Raw genomic sequence first — 17,658 nt, 5'->3', positions numbered from 1 at the left:
TTCTATAAACCAGAGTTGGGAGTTTCAGCTTGCATAGCCTTGTAGGGTAAGGGAGCTCATGCAGTCCACTCACCATCTTAGTAGCTCTTCTCTGGACATCTTCAAGAAGTTTAGCATCTTTTTTGAAAAAGGGGGATGCAAGGACCATGCCTGTCTCAAGCCTCGGCCAAACAAGTCCTTTATACAAAAGGCTCAGAATTTTAGGAGAACGGGAGGAAACTGTTCTTTTTATGAGCCCTAGTGATGAGCTAGCTGATGCTGCTGCCTTCTTTGCATGAGTGCTAAATTTAAGATCATTGTCAACAATTACTCCTAGTTCACATTCTTCCAATACTGGACAAAGGAGCTGACCGTAAAGAGAGTAAGTTGTACTGATATTCTTGTGCCCAAAGTGTAAAACATGACATTTTGACACATTGAAAGTGAGTAGCCAAGATTTCGCCCACACGCTAAGGAGATCAAAGTCATTTTGAAGTTGGGAAGTATCTTCAAGAGTGCTAGCTGGACCAATTACCTTGGAATCATCAGCATATAACGTCATCCTGCTCTTAAGCGCTAGAGGAGCATCATTTATGAAAATATTAAACATGGTGGGGCCAAGAACACTACCCTGTGGAACCCCACTGATAGCATTCTGAGAGAAGGATAGAATAGGATTGCCATCTGCATCAAACAGTCTTACATGCTGAACACAATTTCTCAAGAAATCCAGGATCCATTGAAGAATTTTTTCCTCCAAACTAATAGATTGTAGCTTAAGCTCAAGTCTCCTATGACAAACTTTGTCAAATGCTTTTGAAAAATCAGGGAGGATCATGTCAACAGGGGTTCCCAACTCTAGTAGTTTTGTAATATAATCATATGACTCAAGCAGATTACTGTCAACTGATCTGTTGCATCAGAAATCATGTTGAGAACTGTTAAGAAGATGATTCCGATCAAGATGCTCAATAACTGCTTTGTTGACAATATGTTCAAGAAGCTTAGATTAGATTAATTTATTTCAAAAACATGTATACAAAACATTTTGCTGCACCTGCTAAGAAAGCCCCTTTGGGCTTGTTGGCAGCAGGTGGCAGTCATCTCTACTCTACATATTACAACATACAAAGATTCTACTTATGACACTCACGCATTATTACTATACTTTTGCATCATTACCATACTATTCTTTTGCAAGGAAGAATCTCTTAACAACAGCTTTGAAGGAAGCCAAATGACTCGAATTTCTTATTTCAATTGGAATAATATCCCATACAGAGGGGGCAAAATTTCTAATCACGAAAGAAGCTCTAGCCGTATTTCTAAATGGGTGTACCAGATTTGATGCCCCTCGTGTATTGTGGCTATGAAGATCACAATTAATGGAGAAAAAATTTTCGAAACAAGAGGGAAGTATATTATTAATAAATTTATATGTGAAAATACTAACTTGGTAGTCTCTTGTTTTTGAAATATCAAAAAGTTGATTCTTAGTATAAAGTTCATTAATATTATGAGTAAATAAAGTTTTAGGTGATAAAAGTTTAACGGCTTTATTTTGGATTTTTTGGATTTTTTTATAACATGATACAAAATTACTAGCCCATAAAGAGCAACCATAGCAAATATACGGGTAAAAAATAGCAAAATAAAGTAACCGAAGAATTTTATAGGATACTAGGTTTTTAACTCGGCGAAGCACACCCAGAGATCTGGACAACTTTGAAGCTATAATATTTGAATGTGTTTTCCATGATAGATTTTCATCAATCATAAAACCTAAATACTTTGTTACCTTTACTCTTTTTATTTGATTTCCGTTTATTATTAATTCTAAATTAGTTTCAATACTAGATATCCGAGAAAATAGAATGTAGTTAGTTTTATTATAATTTAATGTCAAAAGATTGAAATCTGCCCACTCAATAAACTCGGTCATTGCCTTTATCATTTTATCAAAAAGTAGATCAACTGATGGAGCAGCTACAAGTAAAAGAGTATCGTCTGCAAAAAGGATTATACCAGCCTCTGACAAATAATACTTAATCCGATCAATAAATATTAAAAATAAAAGAGGACCTAGTATAGAGCCCTGGGGTACTCCGCAAGTTATCGTACTAGCTTCAGAAGTAAAACACCCATTCACCACAACCTGCTTTCGGTCACTTAAATAAGATTCAAACCAAGACAAACTCTTTCCGGTAACACTGATTTTTTCCAGCTCAAGTAATAACTGTTTATGGTCAATCGTATCAAAAGCCTTTTTCAAATCCAGGAATAAGGCAGCTGGAATCAGACCCGCTTCAAACGACGTATTTACCCAGTCAACAAGTTTAATGGTTGCCATTTCTGTGGACATTTTTTTTCTAAAACCAAATTGAGTATTTATAAGAATTGTATTATTTTCAACGTAATCAGTTAGCCTGGATCCTATCACCTTTTCATATATTTTTGAAAAAAAAGGGAGGATAGAAATGGGTCTTTTGTTTGAAGGGTCGTCTCTCTTACCTCCTTTGTACAATGATATTATTTTAGCCACCTTCAAAACTTCCGGGAAAATTCCTTTTTCCATAGACTTATTAATCAAATTACATACAACTGGTGTTATAACTGATTTAACTGATTTAGCAATCTTAAGAGAAATCCCGTCTACGCCACTTGAGTTTGATTGGATTCTACTGATAATTGTACTCACTTCACTTATGCTACAAGCATTAAAAACCAGCTGATTTTCTACTGGAATTTCCGACTGAACTATTTTGGGAGGCCGCTTAATTCTTTTCCGAGCATCGTCACAAAGTTTCGCTCCCTCACTAGAAAAATAATCACATAAATAATTCGCAACATCATTTGGGGTAGTCAAATTCCCCCTCTCTGTTTGTAATTTATTAATAACTTCTATTTTACCCTTTTGACCCAGGAGTGAATTTACTGTTTTCCATGTTTTTTTCATATCACATTTATGCTTCATAAATTCATTTTGTAAATACATTTTTTCGGCTTTCCGTTTTAATCCGTTTAAAGTATTCCGGTAATTTTTGAACTGCTGAAAATTAATGACAGATGGTTCCCCTAGGTATATTTTATACAATTCATTTTTCCGACTTATAGAATTTAGAATGCCCTGTGTAATCCATGGTTTCTTAGGGAATTTCGTACTACCTCTTTTAAGTCTTCTTAGAGGACACGTATCATTCAATATCTTTGTAAATATTGCAACAAAAATATCATACGCAACCGACGGGTTATCTTCTTCAAAAACTGGAGTAAAATCTGCATCATCCATTTCTCTCTCAAATTTTTTTAAATTATCATTTCTTAAATCATGAAAATATGTTTTATTTATTTGACCACTCTTATTTATAATCCTGTAAGATTTTTTTATTTTACTAAGAAGAAAAAGATGGTCGGATCCATCCGTGAGTAGAACATCAGCATACGAACTTTCAAGCAGCTTTCCATCCACAAATATATTATCGATAAGAGTCGCAGACTTATCAGTTACTCGTGTAGGAATAGTTACCAGGGGGTACTGGAATGATGAAATCATAGAGTTAAGAAAATCTAGGCGGCTTGTACTTTTAAGGAGGTCAATATTGAAATCCCCCATTACTACTTTATATTTATGATCATTACTAAATTTCTCCATTAAATGCTCCATTTCCTCAATAAAAACATCCTCATTAAATGACGGTGTCTTATAAACTAAACCAACAACTACATTTTTATCAGATGTATCTTCTATTTCAATAAAAAGAGTCTCAAGTCTTCCTTCAAGCCAAAGTGTGAGATCCTCCCTTACCCAATACGAAACTCCTTCCTTTATCAACAAAGCCAGACCGCCTCGCTCCATAACCTGTCGTTCTTTTCTTTCACTAACATATCCTGGGAACTGGAAATCCCACACTGAAAAAGTATCCCTATTCGATACAAACGTCTCACATAGACCTATTACTAACGGTGTTTCTTGCATATCACTTAATATGTTACACAGTGTAGGGTATGCAGTCCTAAGGCCTTGGCAATTCCAAAATGCAAAAATAGTATCTTCTTTGACCGACCATTTCTTCAGCGACTGACTATCCAAAAAATTACTAGCTTTCATTGCTTGAGTATTATTTCCTTCACTTAAACTATCATTTGCAATAGGGGTGGATAATAATTGGTCAACAGACAGCCGATTACTTTCTAAGTCTGAAAGCCTGTCGGTCATACTATTCATGATAATACACTAGTATGCTCAATAGTGCGAACTCTTTGATATCTTAATGACGAAACAAACAAAAAAGTTTTTGACACGAGATTAGCGAAACAAAGCAGCCAACCCCAAATAAACGAAAGAACTGAGGATGGATTCAACATGTCAGTACTGGTCACTGATCAGGTCATTCAATGACCTAATTTTCAAGATGACTGAACTGTTTTCCGGTTTGGCTAGCACACGGCCACCATCAGTCCAAACATTCCGAGCTCCAAATTTGTCGCGTGCCAGATTCAGCAGTTGCTTACGTTTTGGCGTTAAATACTCAGATATAAATACTTTCGATCGGGCGAGCTTCTTTTTGTTAATGAACACGCGCTTTGCACACTCAGATGAATGAAAAGTGACGAGAACAGGCGGGATAACATTTTCCGCTGATCTAACTCGAGTACGTAAGCGCTCAGTTGACTTGATGTCACTAGCAAGCACACGGATCTCCATCTTAGCATTGAATAGCTCTAGAACGCTATTGGGCAGCGTTTCTCCACCTATCTGAGACAGTCCATGGATTAGAAGAACGTTCGATCTTCTTTCCTGTTCCAAATCGTCGTTGCGGTATTCTAGAATTTCGATGCGATTTTCTAGCGCCGTTATTTGAGCTTGAAACCCCTTGAGCATCTTTTCAATATTTGCAAATTTTGAACTGTAATCGAGACTTATTGCATCATAGATCTCGGTAACAATAGTGTTAATTGCTTGTTCACTGATCACGCCTTTGTCGCCTGAACATTTCTCAATCACCTGTTTGTGAATATCCTGACGAAGATTTTCTTTCAATTTGGCAATTTCACTCTGCGCGTTTACTAGGGTAGACGAGAGTGAAGATACACTGTTTGTCGAAGCAGCACCAGCAATTCTCATTATTTCTTGATACACATCCGGAAATGTGGCTAGTTCAGTAAAAGCACCTTGAACTCCTTTCGACTTTTTCTTTGAAGCTTCGGGGAAATTTTCTTCGAACGGCAAAATGAATCCCTTGCTCAGTGATGCTTTTTCGTGTGATCCGTAGCAAAATACTTGATAAGATTTTCCCTTCTTCGATGCAGTTATACCAACTATTCGAACAGGCCACAAAGGGTAGCCGTAGAATTTGCCAAACGCAACGTCATTAACACTGTAAGACATCGCAAACTTGATAATGTCTAATTTCCTGAGCTTCCAACAAAATGGGAAGTGCGGGACCCGGTACACCTGTCCCCAGCAGTTTAAGTACAAAAGTACGGCCGGTACCACTACGGCTCTTCTGTACCGTTCCCGCTCTCTTCTGCAGTTGGAGAGCTCGACAAATTAATTTTTTTTTTTTTTTTTTCGCCAAAATAGGTTGATGTGGCAACACTGCTGGCTGATTAGTTGGTGTTTCCTGATTTTGATAAATTCTAAATGTCCAAACTTTTAATTAACAGGTATTTGTTAAGGAAAAAATAATTTCAAATTACTCGTAAAGAATAAGAGTCCGTAAATTTCCACTTGATTAAGCACAATTTATTTTATTTTCCTGTTCAGCCACTAAATTCAGTGCTAAAATCAATGCTTAATTTTGAATTTCACTAAATGGTCGATAAATATCGGATAGTCTTAATTAAATTCGCACTGCTTTATCCCGACCTATATTATATAGGTCACTGATCATGAAAATATCTATAAGAAAATCCACAGTTCCCAAGGGAATTTTCACTCAGTAGCAAAATAATCCGCTTATTCAAATTATAATCCTTTGGTCACTGAATTAATTCCACAGAATCTTTCCTTCCCTTTTTGTGAATGGGGGTAATATATGCCACTTTCCACTCAGCAGGAAGCTTTGAGCTTTCAAGAAATAGTCTAATGAGTTTTGAGAGTGGGTATACTATTTCTGTTCTGCACTCAGGCAAGAGACAGGGGTGGAGGCCATCTGGCCCTGCAGATTTATTTACATCCAACAAAGCTAGCTGTTTCATAACAGACTCCTCAGTCAGCTCAAGAGGTGGCATTGGTTGAGTAACAATATATGAGGGGGGAGCCGGGAGCTTACTAGCAGTTTCTGATGTAAAAGCTGATGCAAATTGGTTATTTAGGATCTTGGCTTTAATAGCTGGGTCTGAAACTGTCTGACCATGATGAGTCAAATCAGGGACAGAGTGCCTATTTCAACATTTAACAGAAGCATACTGCCAAAACAGCTCGGGATTATTTTTTATATTTTCAGCTAACCTTTTTTCATGTCTCTTCTTCAGTTGTTTGATGGAATTGGTGGCCTCATTCCATACCTTTTGATACTTCTGATAGTTTGCATCTGTTTTCTTTTTTTTGAAGTGTTTCCAGGTTCGATTCTTCCTATTCAGTAGTTTGCTAGTTAGACAAGTCATGAAGGGTAGTGTTTTTGCCTGTCTCCTCCAAAATGTTCTAGTGTGAGCTTTTTCAAAAACTGGCAATACAGCTTTGAGTTTCTGCCAATATTCTTTGATATCTGAAGTGAATATGGCATCCCAATCAAATTCAGCAAGTCTCTCAGAGATACGCCTGTAATCAATAGCTTTGTGATGTTTAGGAGGAGGTTGAGTAGTAGACAAGCACAATTCTGTGAGGATAGCAGCATGATTAGGGGCAAGAAATTCATTTTTAGTCCACAAATCTGGATTATTAAGAATAACTAGGTCCAGTATGTTGGATGCTTGACCATCTCTATACCATGTAGGTTGGTCAACAGTTTGGAACAGCGAATGTTCAGACAGACAAGTAAGAAATGGAGATTCCTGTTCTTTGCCAGAACCATCAACCCAATCATAATCGGGAAAATTGAAGTCTCCAAGAATCACCACATGTTGGTTGCAAGAGTCTTTGATAATATCAGAAATGATATTAGCAATATACTGTTCTGATTCAAGGCAAGAGGGAGTATTAGGACTACAATAAACCACTCCAACCACCATTGTAGAGTTACCACACTGCAGTCTAACCTAGACATTCTCAACCCAAACACAGCAATGGAAAGAAGGAATCAAAGGGCTTACCTTGAAACTGCTTTTTACATATATTCCAACACCTCTCCTGCAGGCATTGGACTCAATGTTAGATATGAGTTTGTATCCACTGATTTCAAGTGCTTGGTCTGTAATAGGCTGTTTCACATTTTTGGGGCATATTTCAGATATGGCTACAATATCAACTGTTTCTTTTGCTAGGCGAAGATGGAGTTCTGGAACCTTGTTGAAGAAGCCATCAGTGTTCACACTAAGAATCCTTAATTTTCCAATATCATTTGCATGACGAGTTGCACTTTTGTTTGCACTGTGCAGAGATGATTTATTAGCAAAAAATACACCAGCAGAAAGAGGCTCAGTTGATGAAGCACCAGAAGAAACTGTTGAATTAGCACAGAAAAAATGGGAACTTCTTGAGGACAACTCATTAATATATGAAACATCATCATCAACTGAAACAAACAAACTATTTACACTCTCATCTGGTGACAATAGTCTGTCCAGATGAGAAACATTACAACTTATTCCAAAATTTTCCCCTGCTGTGGAACTGTAGTCTGCAGCAGATTTGCAGTGTTTTTTATGATGATTTCTAAGTTCCTGATTACAAGATTTTTTCACCTGACGCTGTTCTCTCTTTCAGTTGCTGAACAAGCTCTCTATGTTTAAGGTGGTCCTCCCTGGATTGGTCGGATAAAAACTGGACGTCCGCTCTGAGTTCAAACAATTTTTAAAGGATTTTTTTTCTTAACCTTGAAATTGGACACAGTGAAAATTACCAGTGGAGGACGTTGGTTTGGGGTTGAATTTGGACGAGATGGCAGACATCTAACATTAATTAGCTCGCCAGGATTGATGCAATACTGCTGCACTAAATAATATTGAATAAAATTAGATGGGTCACCAGACACTGGTATTCCAAGTGCAATAATATTTAATTTTCAACTATCATGATTCTTTTCAGCTCAAACTATTCAGGTATAGTGCAATAATATTAGGAAATGTTGGATAAATTTAAACTAGGTCACAGCACATCAATAGAGTTTGTATCACCATTATCAACTGATTGTAGGCTACCAATCATCATCAACCAACTTGTAGGCTAATGAAAGCTATTGGGATTTTAGCCAAATTATCAACAAAATGGTTCAGATTATCAAGTAGAGGTTGATTATTGTTTATTTACAATTAGCAATAAACTGCTTATTGTCTGAGTTATAGATCCACAATCTTGTGTGCATAGGCTACTAGCTAACAGGTAAGTACCAAAATATTATTTGGTACCTCAACTCCTTGATTTTTTGCAGGCATTCAAAGTCATAGTTGCAAAGTTTACAAATAGATGGTAATAATGCAAATTTTAGGAAGCAATAGTATTCTAAGATTAAGGGCTCAAAATGTAATTTCCTTCAGAAAGGGTGATTATTGAATTACAAAAGAGCATAAAGGAGGCATCAAGTGATCTATTAACTCCTATTCTAGTTAAAATTATTGGAATGACATATTTACTGAATTCTCAAAAAGAGCCAGAAACCTGTTGAAAATGATATCACTTTTGTTTTAGGATGATTTCAGGCACTTCTTAAAATTAGGTTAGGGTTTAGCACCTTTGAGGGCTCAAAATTTGATTTATCCCCAGAAGCAATAACTGAATTATGAAAGAACAAAAAAACATGAGGTGATGTATTTACTTTCATCCTAGCAAAATAATGTTTAAAACTGCATATTTAACAAAAACAAGAGTGGCAGATGGCAAAATTCTAGGGGAATATATAATTTGGGCTATATATTTGTACAGATAAAGTAGGCCTGTAGTGGAAGAATCCTTAAAATGTGTTAACTATAGTTTTCCAACATATCATAAAGTAAGAATGGGCAATGTTTATATTAATAGATTATTTGGTAAAATTCTAGTTAATTGACTTCTTGCTATCTTGGAAAGGGTTTAGGCTTGGAAAATGAAACTTTCAGGGATGAATCTACAGACTAAAGTAGGTCCTGGGAAAGTATTTTGAAGCAACTACCTCCACTACTTCTCCCTCCAGAGGGCCCTGACCTTTGATGACCTTTAAAAGTATGTGTGTTATAAAAGTGAGACCTTGCAAAATAGATCTTCTACTTAATTGAAGTACAACAAAATTATTTTCAGCTTCATAACTTTGCTCAATTCCATTTTATAAGGTTTTAAAGATGTGTAAATACATTTCCTAAATTTTGAAAAAAAAAACATTGATGTGGCTCAAAATTCTACTCAAATAACAGGAATTGCATTTTCAGAACTAAAAGCAGAGAAAAAGCAACTAGTGACTGAAAATTAAGGTAAATGTTGTTTTGTCAAAATTTCAATAGGTATAGACCTGTCATGTAGGCCAATTTCAGGGCCCTCAAGAGCGAGAAGGAGTAAAGGTGGGTACTTTAAATTACCTTCCCAGGACATACTTTAGCATGTAGACCCATCCCTGAAAGTTTCATTTTCCTCATCTAAACCCTTTCCAAGATAGCAAGAAGTCAATTAACTAGAATTTTACTGATTATTCAGATATAGCTTTGTGTTTGGCTCAAGCACTTAGTAGGCCTATTGGGAATCCAAGCAAAACTCTGGTTTCAGTCTCTCTCTGCTGAATGCCAAGTTAGTGTCATAAGATTATAATGAAAAGTCAGAATTTGGATAGACACAACACTAATGCCCTTGCTCTCTGGTTGCTGTCTAACAGAATTCCATATGCCAGAACTTATCTCTTCAGTTAAAACTTACCTCTATAGTCAGAATTGTATCTTGAATCCAAATTTAAGGTATAGGCCAATATAAGCTCCTTCACATAAAGGACGTTAAGAAAACAATTCTTATTTTATAGGCCTAATAGCAGAATAATCATAGTTAACACAGTTTGCATAGGGAGAGTTCATTTCTGACAAAAATGAATGTTAAATTTGGATTCAGATTTCAATTCTGACTTAGAAGGTAAATTTGTTTCTTAACTACCTGAATAGTCTGTTATTATAGGCTAAACTTTAGCCATAAGAATTATGTTCTGATTTCTTGATTCTTTCTCAACAGCCCAAATTGTAGATATAATAACATAATGTATCCTTTAGGAAGCCACTGTTTTCTAATAATACAATACTAGGTATATTCTACACTCCAGGCTCTGTCTATAGGGTCCTAGATCTTTTTGGGTAGCATACAATAATACTAACTCATTATTTCAGAGAGTATATATGCAGATTTTTATAAGGAGGGATCATTCATGAATGAAAACAATTATGAACATATTTTCCAATAATGAATATATTTTCCAATTATTCCAGAATGATTTGGTAAAAATAGCTGGGGCCTAACATATTCCACAGAATCTTAGCCACATTTATGCAGGCTAAGCTCTGTACAGGTACAAAAATTAAAAATGACGTGAGTATGAAAACAATAATCCAAATCAGAACTATCATATTAGGTTTATCACAGTTTTACCAACTGTCTAGTCCCCCCCCCCTCAAAAAAAAAAACAATTAAAAAAAAATTAAGTAACCTATCAGTTTTCATCAGCCAGTATCTAAAGAACCTTGCAAGTCCTTTTTCTATCTGACCGTGCCTACGCTTTGCAGGATAAAATAATTCTTGCTATAAAATAGGTGGCGTTTCCTAAGAAAGCGTCATCCAAGTTACTAAGTCAATGGTAGAGATAAAATGTATATAATGCAGACGTTCAACAATTTTATGATACCGATTAATTTGGTATTTGTGGTTTGGTATCTTCTATCTTCAGGTTCTTAGGCTTCTAGCATGCATCAGAGCAGAGCCATTCAAAGAAGGGGTAGCTGCCCCGGGCGCCATTTTACCTGAATGCTTTTTTTATTTTTGGACACTCAAGGTAAAACATGCTTATATTTATTGGACCTTTCAATTATGATGAAACAAATGGCAATCTCACTTTTTCGTTTGGATGTTTTGGGAGGGGAAAGGGACACGAGAAAGGTCTAGCTGTCCTCCTTTCTGTTTGGTCACTTGAAACGGCACTTAAGCTTTTACCTTTTGTTCGAATGAGCCCATTTCCCGATCTTCTAGGATCCTTGTTTTGATACGATCATCCATAAAGGAAACAAAAAAGCCATAACAGACAACAGACATCCATGACCGTTTTTTTTGGCAAAAAATAAATAATTCTAAATACTTGCAGACGGGAGCTTGAAATCTTTACAGCAGGGTTCTCTGGATGCTTTGTAGGGAGGGAGGGGGGCAGATGCCTCAAAGGGTGGATTTTAATGCCAAAAAATACATATAAATTGTTATCATGAGAGTAAAGAGTAACAGTAAACCTCAAAATGAGCAGAATATATTTCGTATGAGACTTCCGTTCCTCATCCCCGACCTCCCCTTCATGGTCATAGACCATCGGAAACACGTTTAGAGAAAAACTACCAAGTGTAAAAAATCGCCATCTGAAATATATTTTCCAATGGTAAATGTTATTTCGAATTGTAAATAATAAGTAAAAGTTTATTGTGAAAAGAAATTTATAGCGATTTATAAAAAAATTTATAAAAAAAAAAAACTAAAACCCCTTGAAAACGGCAAAAATTGAACCATTGTACCATTGGAATCAGCATTTTCGATAACCTTAAATAGGGAAATTACAGTCACCCTCCTAGAACAACAAGGAAAACGACTATTTTGCATGGGTAGCACTGATCTGTCCTGTTTTTTTTTTCTTTTTTTCCCCACCAGGGCTAGTGAATGCCCAGAACATCATAGAGATATGTTTAATTGCTCATTTGAACGGAAATTAAATTTAACCAGAAGTTCAAAACACGTTTTGAAAAAAAGTGCCTAGTAAAAAAATTACCATCTGACACTGACTCAGGAATGGCAACTATTATTTCGGTTTGTCTTAAAAGTAAAAGTTTATTGCAAAAAGAAATTTATGGTGATTTTGAAAAGACGTCTGAAACCCCTCAAAAATGGCGTCAGATCAATATGAAAAGCTTATCATTGGAAGCAGCATGGTCGAAAACCTTATACAAGGAAATCATAGTTCCCCTTTTTGACAAACAATGAAAATAACTTTTTTGCATCGGTAGCGTTGATCTGTCTCCCGTTTTTTTCGTTCTTTTTTTTCAGCAGTCCTAGTTGGCTACCAGAACGTCATAGAGATTCTTAGTGGTTCATTCGAAAGCTTTTTCTCACGTATATGTACTTTTTGTAAATTCCGCCATCTGCAAGTGCCATATGGCACTAAAATGGCTTTTTTGTGTCATTTCTCAAGGGGTGGCATTAACAGGTTACCACAATATCGTAGACAGATTTTTTCTAGCTCATATAAAAGATATTGCTCATATCTACGTCCTACAAATAAATTCCAAAATCAGCAAATTCCAAATAGCTCTAAAATTGGGACTATTGGTGCCATGTTTCAACTGGAAAAGCTGAGGCTAGTGGGTTACCAGAGCTTTGAAGAGTGATTTTTAATGATTCCTTTGAAAGCTATTGCTCCTATATACGTCATGTTTATCAATTCTACCATTCGTAAGTGTGATAGAACACTAAAAAGCAATTTTAGTGCCATTTCTTAAGTAGAAAAGTTTAGAAGCATAAAACGATATCGCTGTAATAATTATTGTCCAAAATCTTTAAATGGAGGCTTTCAAAAACACCTCCTGTATGTTTTTCCTCTAAGCCCTTTAATTAGCTACGTAATTAAGGTAGGCTGCAAACACCAATTATTTCTCACAAATTATTTCTCTCTTGGGTTTTTTTTTTCAATAACGATTTTTTCTCTTATATGATTATTGTTAAAAAATGATAATTTCATTGATTTTGTAAATGTGATGCACTCATTTTTAAAGAATGTCCCGTGAAGGTATTTGTATAGCCTGTTGATTTAAAAGAGAATAGATGTCATCTACTTCATTGTATTTTAACAGCAAAATACTGTCAAAATCCTGAGGGGGTGGGAGGGGGATGTAAATTTGGAGCCATTGTTTTCCAAATGAAGTTAAAATGACAAAGAAAACCGAAAAACGAGCCATATAGCAATAAAAAAGCTAAAGTTCTACTAAATTAAACCGAGCTCTTTCAGAGGATGCTTTGATTGTGCAGTTCTTTCTTAGTTTTGACAACATCTTGGATAAACTAAATTTCAGCTTGGGGATGGGAAAATTGGGGTGTTAATTTCTGAACCTTTTTGAATTAATGCATGTTTTGATTTTGGCTCTCCGCACATAAATAATAAAAACGAAATTTGCATATTAATTTTTTTTGGCTAAATAGATTTTTCATGGTTTTAATCGGAAGATTTTGAGAAAAAAGGAGCAGGGGAGGAGGCCTAGTTGCCCTCCAACTTTTTGATTACTTAAAAAGGTAAATAAAACTTTTAATTTTTTACAAACGTTTTCATTAGTAAAAAATATACGTAACATACGAATTAACTTACGTATTGAACTTCTATATTCGTATGGTTTTATTATGTATGTGAGGGGGTTCACCCCCTCGTCAATACCTTGGTCTTTGCACTAAAGCTTAAGTTTTGTCCCAATTCCTTAACAATGACCCCGAATCACAAAGGCCGTAGTATAAATAGTTGAAATCACTAAAATTACTTTAGCCTAAGGAGCGAGGTATTACGAGGAGGTGAACCCCTCATATGCTTAATGATTTCTGTTCGTTTTAAGTTTTAATTCTGCTCCTTACTTCCAGTTGAAGTAAACTTTTCATATTTATTTTTTCATTGTTTTTTTAAAAAATGCTCGAAAATCCTGCGCCCCCTTCTTTGAAATTCGCTTCCCCCATTACAAATCCCTTCATGGAACGATCCTCTAACGAAGCCCCTCCTCGACTCCCCCCGCCAAAAAAAAAAAATCCCTCTGAAGACGTCTGTACACTTCCCAATAACCATTGCTACATGTAAACACTGGTCAAAGTTTGTAACTTGCAGCCCCTCCCACGGGCACTTTGGGGGAGTAAGTCGTCCCCAAAGACATGGTTATTAGGTTTTTTGACTATGGTGAATGAAATAATCATCTCAAAATTTTATTCCGGTGACTCTGGGGAAAAATGAGCGTAGGAGGGGGCCTATGTGCGCTCCAATTTCTTTGGTCACTTAAAAAGGGCACTAGAACTTTTAATTCCCGTTAGAATGAGCCTCTTGCAACATTCTAGGACCACTGCGTCGATACGATCACCTCTGGAAAAAAAAAAAAAAAAAAACACATATAATCACTCACCCGTAATTGGTCTTCTGGCAAAAAATATGAATATCCATATTTTTGTAGATAGGTGCTTGAATTTCTAAACTGTGGTTCTCTGATACGCTGCATGTGATGATGTAATTTTCGGTAAGATTCTATGACTTTTAGGGTGGTTTTCCCCCCTATTTTCTAAAATAAGGCAAATTTTCTTAGGCTCGTAACTTTGATGGGTAAGACTAAACCTGACGAAACTTATATTTTCAAAATGAACTAAAACACGATTCTTTGTATCAAACTTGTATCAAAATTATTTTTTATCCATTTTTTAGAGTTTTGGTTACTATTGAGCCGGGTCGCTCCTTATTATAGTTTGTTACCACGAACTGTTTGAAACGGGTGTTTGTGCCGAAAAATATAACAAAAACAACCCCATCTTGAGTTTGGTGTTAACTTCACTTTTTTAGTGCAATGATAAAGCAAAATTAGTGTAATTGGCAAAACTTGAGTAATAATAAGTGTCTGATCTCACTTTCCGAGAAGAAAACACATTACATTACTAAGACAGAAAAAAAATTCCAAAAAACGCCAAACGCTAGGTTGACTACGCTGTCAAAATTTCCAGAAAATAACCATATTTTTGTAAACATCAGTAATTTTTTATTTTTCACATTTTTTCGATTATTTCTTGGACCCGATGCATGGATTGAAAGCAAGACCGTATCCAGGGGGAGTACGGGGTTTGATCCCCCCACCCCTAAATGTTTGCCCAACTCGCAAAAAAGTAATAAAAATGCATATAAACAAATTTTTATGTGTTTATTAATGTGTAACTTTCCCGAGAAAAATCCTTGGTGGGTCTTTGCCTTCTCAAGATCAGAACACAATTTGCGCTATACTGAAAAGAACAAACAAATGGCCATAGATTGTCAGTTAAATTCACATATACTGTCATTTTTTCGTTAAGGTTTGATATTTTTTCATTTATGAAAGTAAGAAAAGGTGAAAACATTTCAAGCGTATTTTGTTTTAAGTAAAGCGCAAATTATGTTCTGGTCTTGAGAAGGCATAGCGGTTATGAGCCCTACTCATGTTAATTTTTGCTCGTTTTGAGTTTGACTCAGCTATTTATTATAATTTCTATTTGAGTTTCATTTATTTATTGATAGTGATTTGTGGTAGTTTTACGCTCGGAAGATTATTTCTATAGGTATTTCTATAAAGGAATTTTATAGGCCCCGGAATTTCAACTCACGGTCCTCTTCAATTGCTTTCAGTAAAAATGGTTTCAGAGTATTTCGAACAATTCTCTCGGCCCGTTTATAATCCGGAGCTAGGGAGATACCGCAACTCTGAAAGCGAACCGAGTTTCGCAAAATCAAATATCGCAAATATTTTGTTGTGATCTTCACTAAAACTGGACGGCTTTATTCCTGTTTTTTAGTGTTCAAGCAGAGTGCGTCATTATGTCCCGTTTCCTGATTTCAATCTGTGGCAAACAGCCGGAAATAACATCACTGATTTCCTCCGCAAGTAATCCTCTAGGTCAAGGGGTATGAAGTTATAAAAATCAGGTTTGCCTGTTTTACTTATTTTTCTACCCACTCTGCGCGCCTCTGCGATTCGTCTATCTTTTCTTTTATTTTCTGGATGTCCACCGTTGTTTTCCATTGCGACGCCTCATTTTGCTTCATTTGGGAGGATATAATCTGCAGTTCTTCGGCTATCGACGCGAGCTTAAAAAGGCCCCCAGGCTGGTTTTCTATATTTTTCAGACGCTGTGAAATATCCAGATTTGTTTCCTGTTGGTCAGACATTTTCGCTATTTAAAATTAATTGAAATTTAATTATCTCAAATAGGGACAGGCCCACGCAAGCAGTGGCAAATACTTTGTGGTCAGTGACCCGATGGGACGTGGGACATGCCTGGCTTATTTCCCACCATACTCCGACATCCATCAAATGTGGTCTAAAATTTCACAATCATTCGCAAACAAAAAAAGTCGCTCAGCAATTTTCAAGCGTTCCTTATTTCGTATATATTTCACTTATTGTGAAACTTCTATAATCACTGACAGTCACTGTATTCCAAAGTTAAATCCTGCTTAAAAATTACATCAATGCTCACAGGTCAAATAACATACAATAACTGATATACATATACATATATATATATATATATATATATATATATATATATATATATATATATATATATATATATATATATATATATATATATACTGGGTAGCTCATTTTGCACCCGGACTTTGTAGGTTCCATCAGATGGATAATTGAAGAGAAACTTAACGACTCTATCCGGGGAATCCATCCCTTTTAGAATTTGACAATACTTGCAAATGTGGTCAGAAGCCGACTCAAAGTCAACTAAGACTGCTATCATGATATCACCGCTATTTATGGCACTTCTTGCAGCTGCTTAAATCTGGATTACATTATCTACAGTATGACACCAGTATTATGACACCTGGGAATTAGGTAGAACTCTATTAATTTCTGCAAACCATTCTAACCTCCTATACAGCATCATTTCAAAAAAATTTCAAAGCACTCGTAGTAGTGAGATAAACCTGTAGGAACTGATTAAATTTGGAGGTCTACCATGTTTTCTAATTAGGATTATAATGGCCTGTTTCCATATCCTTGTGAATGTTTTTGTAGTCCATGCGCAGTTATATACATGAAATAAAGCAACATGAAAAGTATCGCCTGCATTTATGATCCGTAGGATGCTTATTTCGTCTTCTCCTGATCCAGAAGTGGGATTGGACGACGTTACAGCCTACTTTAGTTCAGAATTGGTAAAGATACATACAAGTTCCTTCTTGGAATTTGTCTTCTCATGCCAATTGCACACTTTAGGCCTTCCTCTATGTACTGTGGGGATCTCTTTTGAGATGAACAGTAAATGCTCCTGTAATGTCTTTGTCGGTCTTCAAAGTGCTTTCTGTTTTTGTAAGAGTTATAAATCTTTTAGTAAAAAGATCTTTGAGTTATAAATCTTATTATTACCAGCCATTTGATTTATAAAGGAATGAATTTCACTTGAACGAAAATTATGGTCAGTCTCGGCTGAGAAGTCATTCCAGGCTGAGCGTTTGGCCTTTAAAACTGTTTTCTTCACTGAAGCTTCAGCCTTCCTAAGAGTAATGAAAGTTTAATGGCTTGGGTGCCTCTGGAAAATGTTTCTTGCTTTCTCTTAACTTAAAACTGCACTTGTGCAGTCTTGACTCCACCAGATTTTGTTAGACTTCT

General features: G+C 35.9%; 2 protein-coding genes across 2 annotated transcripts in view; one reads left to right on the top strand and one right to left on the bottom strand.

Annotated features, from left to right (window-relative positions):
• LOC136026119 (tryptophan--tRNA ligase, cytoplasmic-like) overlaps positions 1-10,793 on the bottom strand; it is a 40,810-nt gene extending 30,017 nt beyond the window's left edge. The window contains exon 1 of the mRNA XM_065702407.1: positions 10,731-10,793. Coding sequence (XP_065558479.1) covers positions 10,731-10,744 — 14 coding nt within the window. The 5' untranslated portion in view covers positions 10,745-10,793. The remainder of the gene's footprint in view (positions 1-10,730) is intronic.
• The window catches only part of LOC136026113 (importin-5-like), a 130,835-nt gene that overhangs the window by 21,142 nt on the left and 92,035 nt on the right, over positions 1-17,658 (top strand). The gene's annotated exons all lie outside the window — the stretch shown is intronic.

The sequence above is a fragment of the Artemia franciscana genome, chromosome 4, assembly GCF_032884065.1.
Source record: "Artemia franciscana chromosome 4, ASM3288406v1, whole genome shotgun sequence".
NCBI lineage: Eukaryota > Metazoa > Arthropoda > Branchiopoda > Anostraca > Artemiidae > Artemia > Artemia franciscana.
The sequence above is the reverse complement of the archived record's forward strand: the minus strand, read 5'-3'. Positions and strand labels throughout refer to the sequence as shown.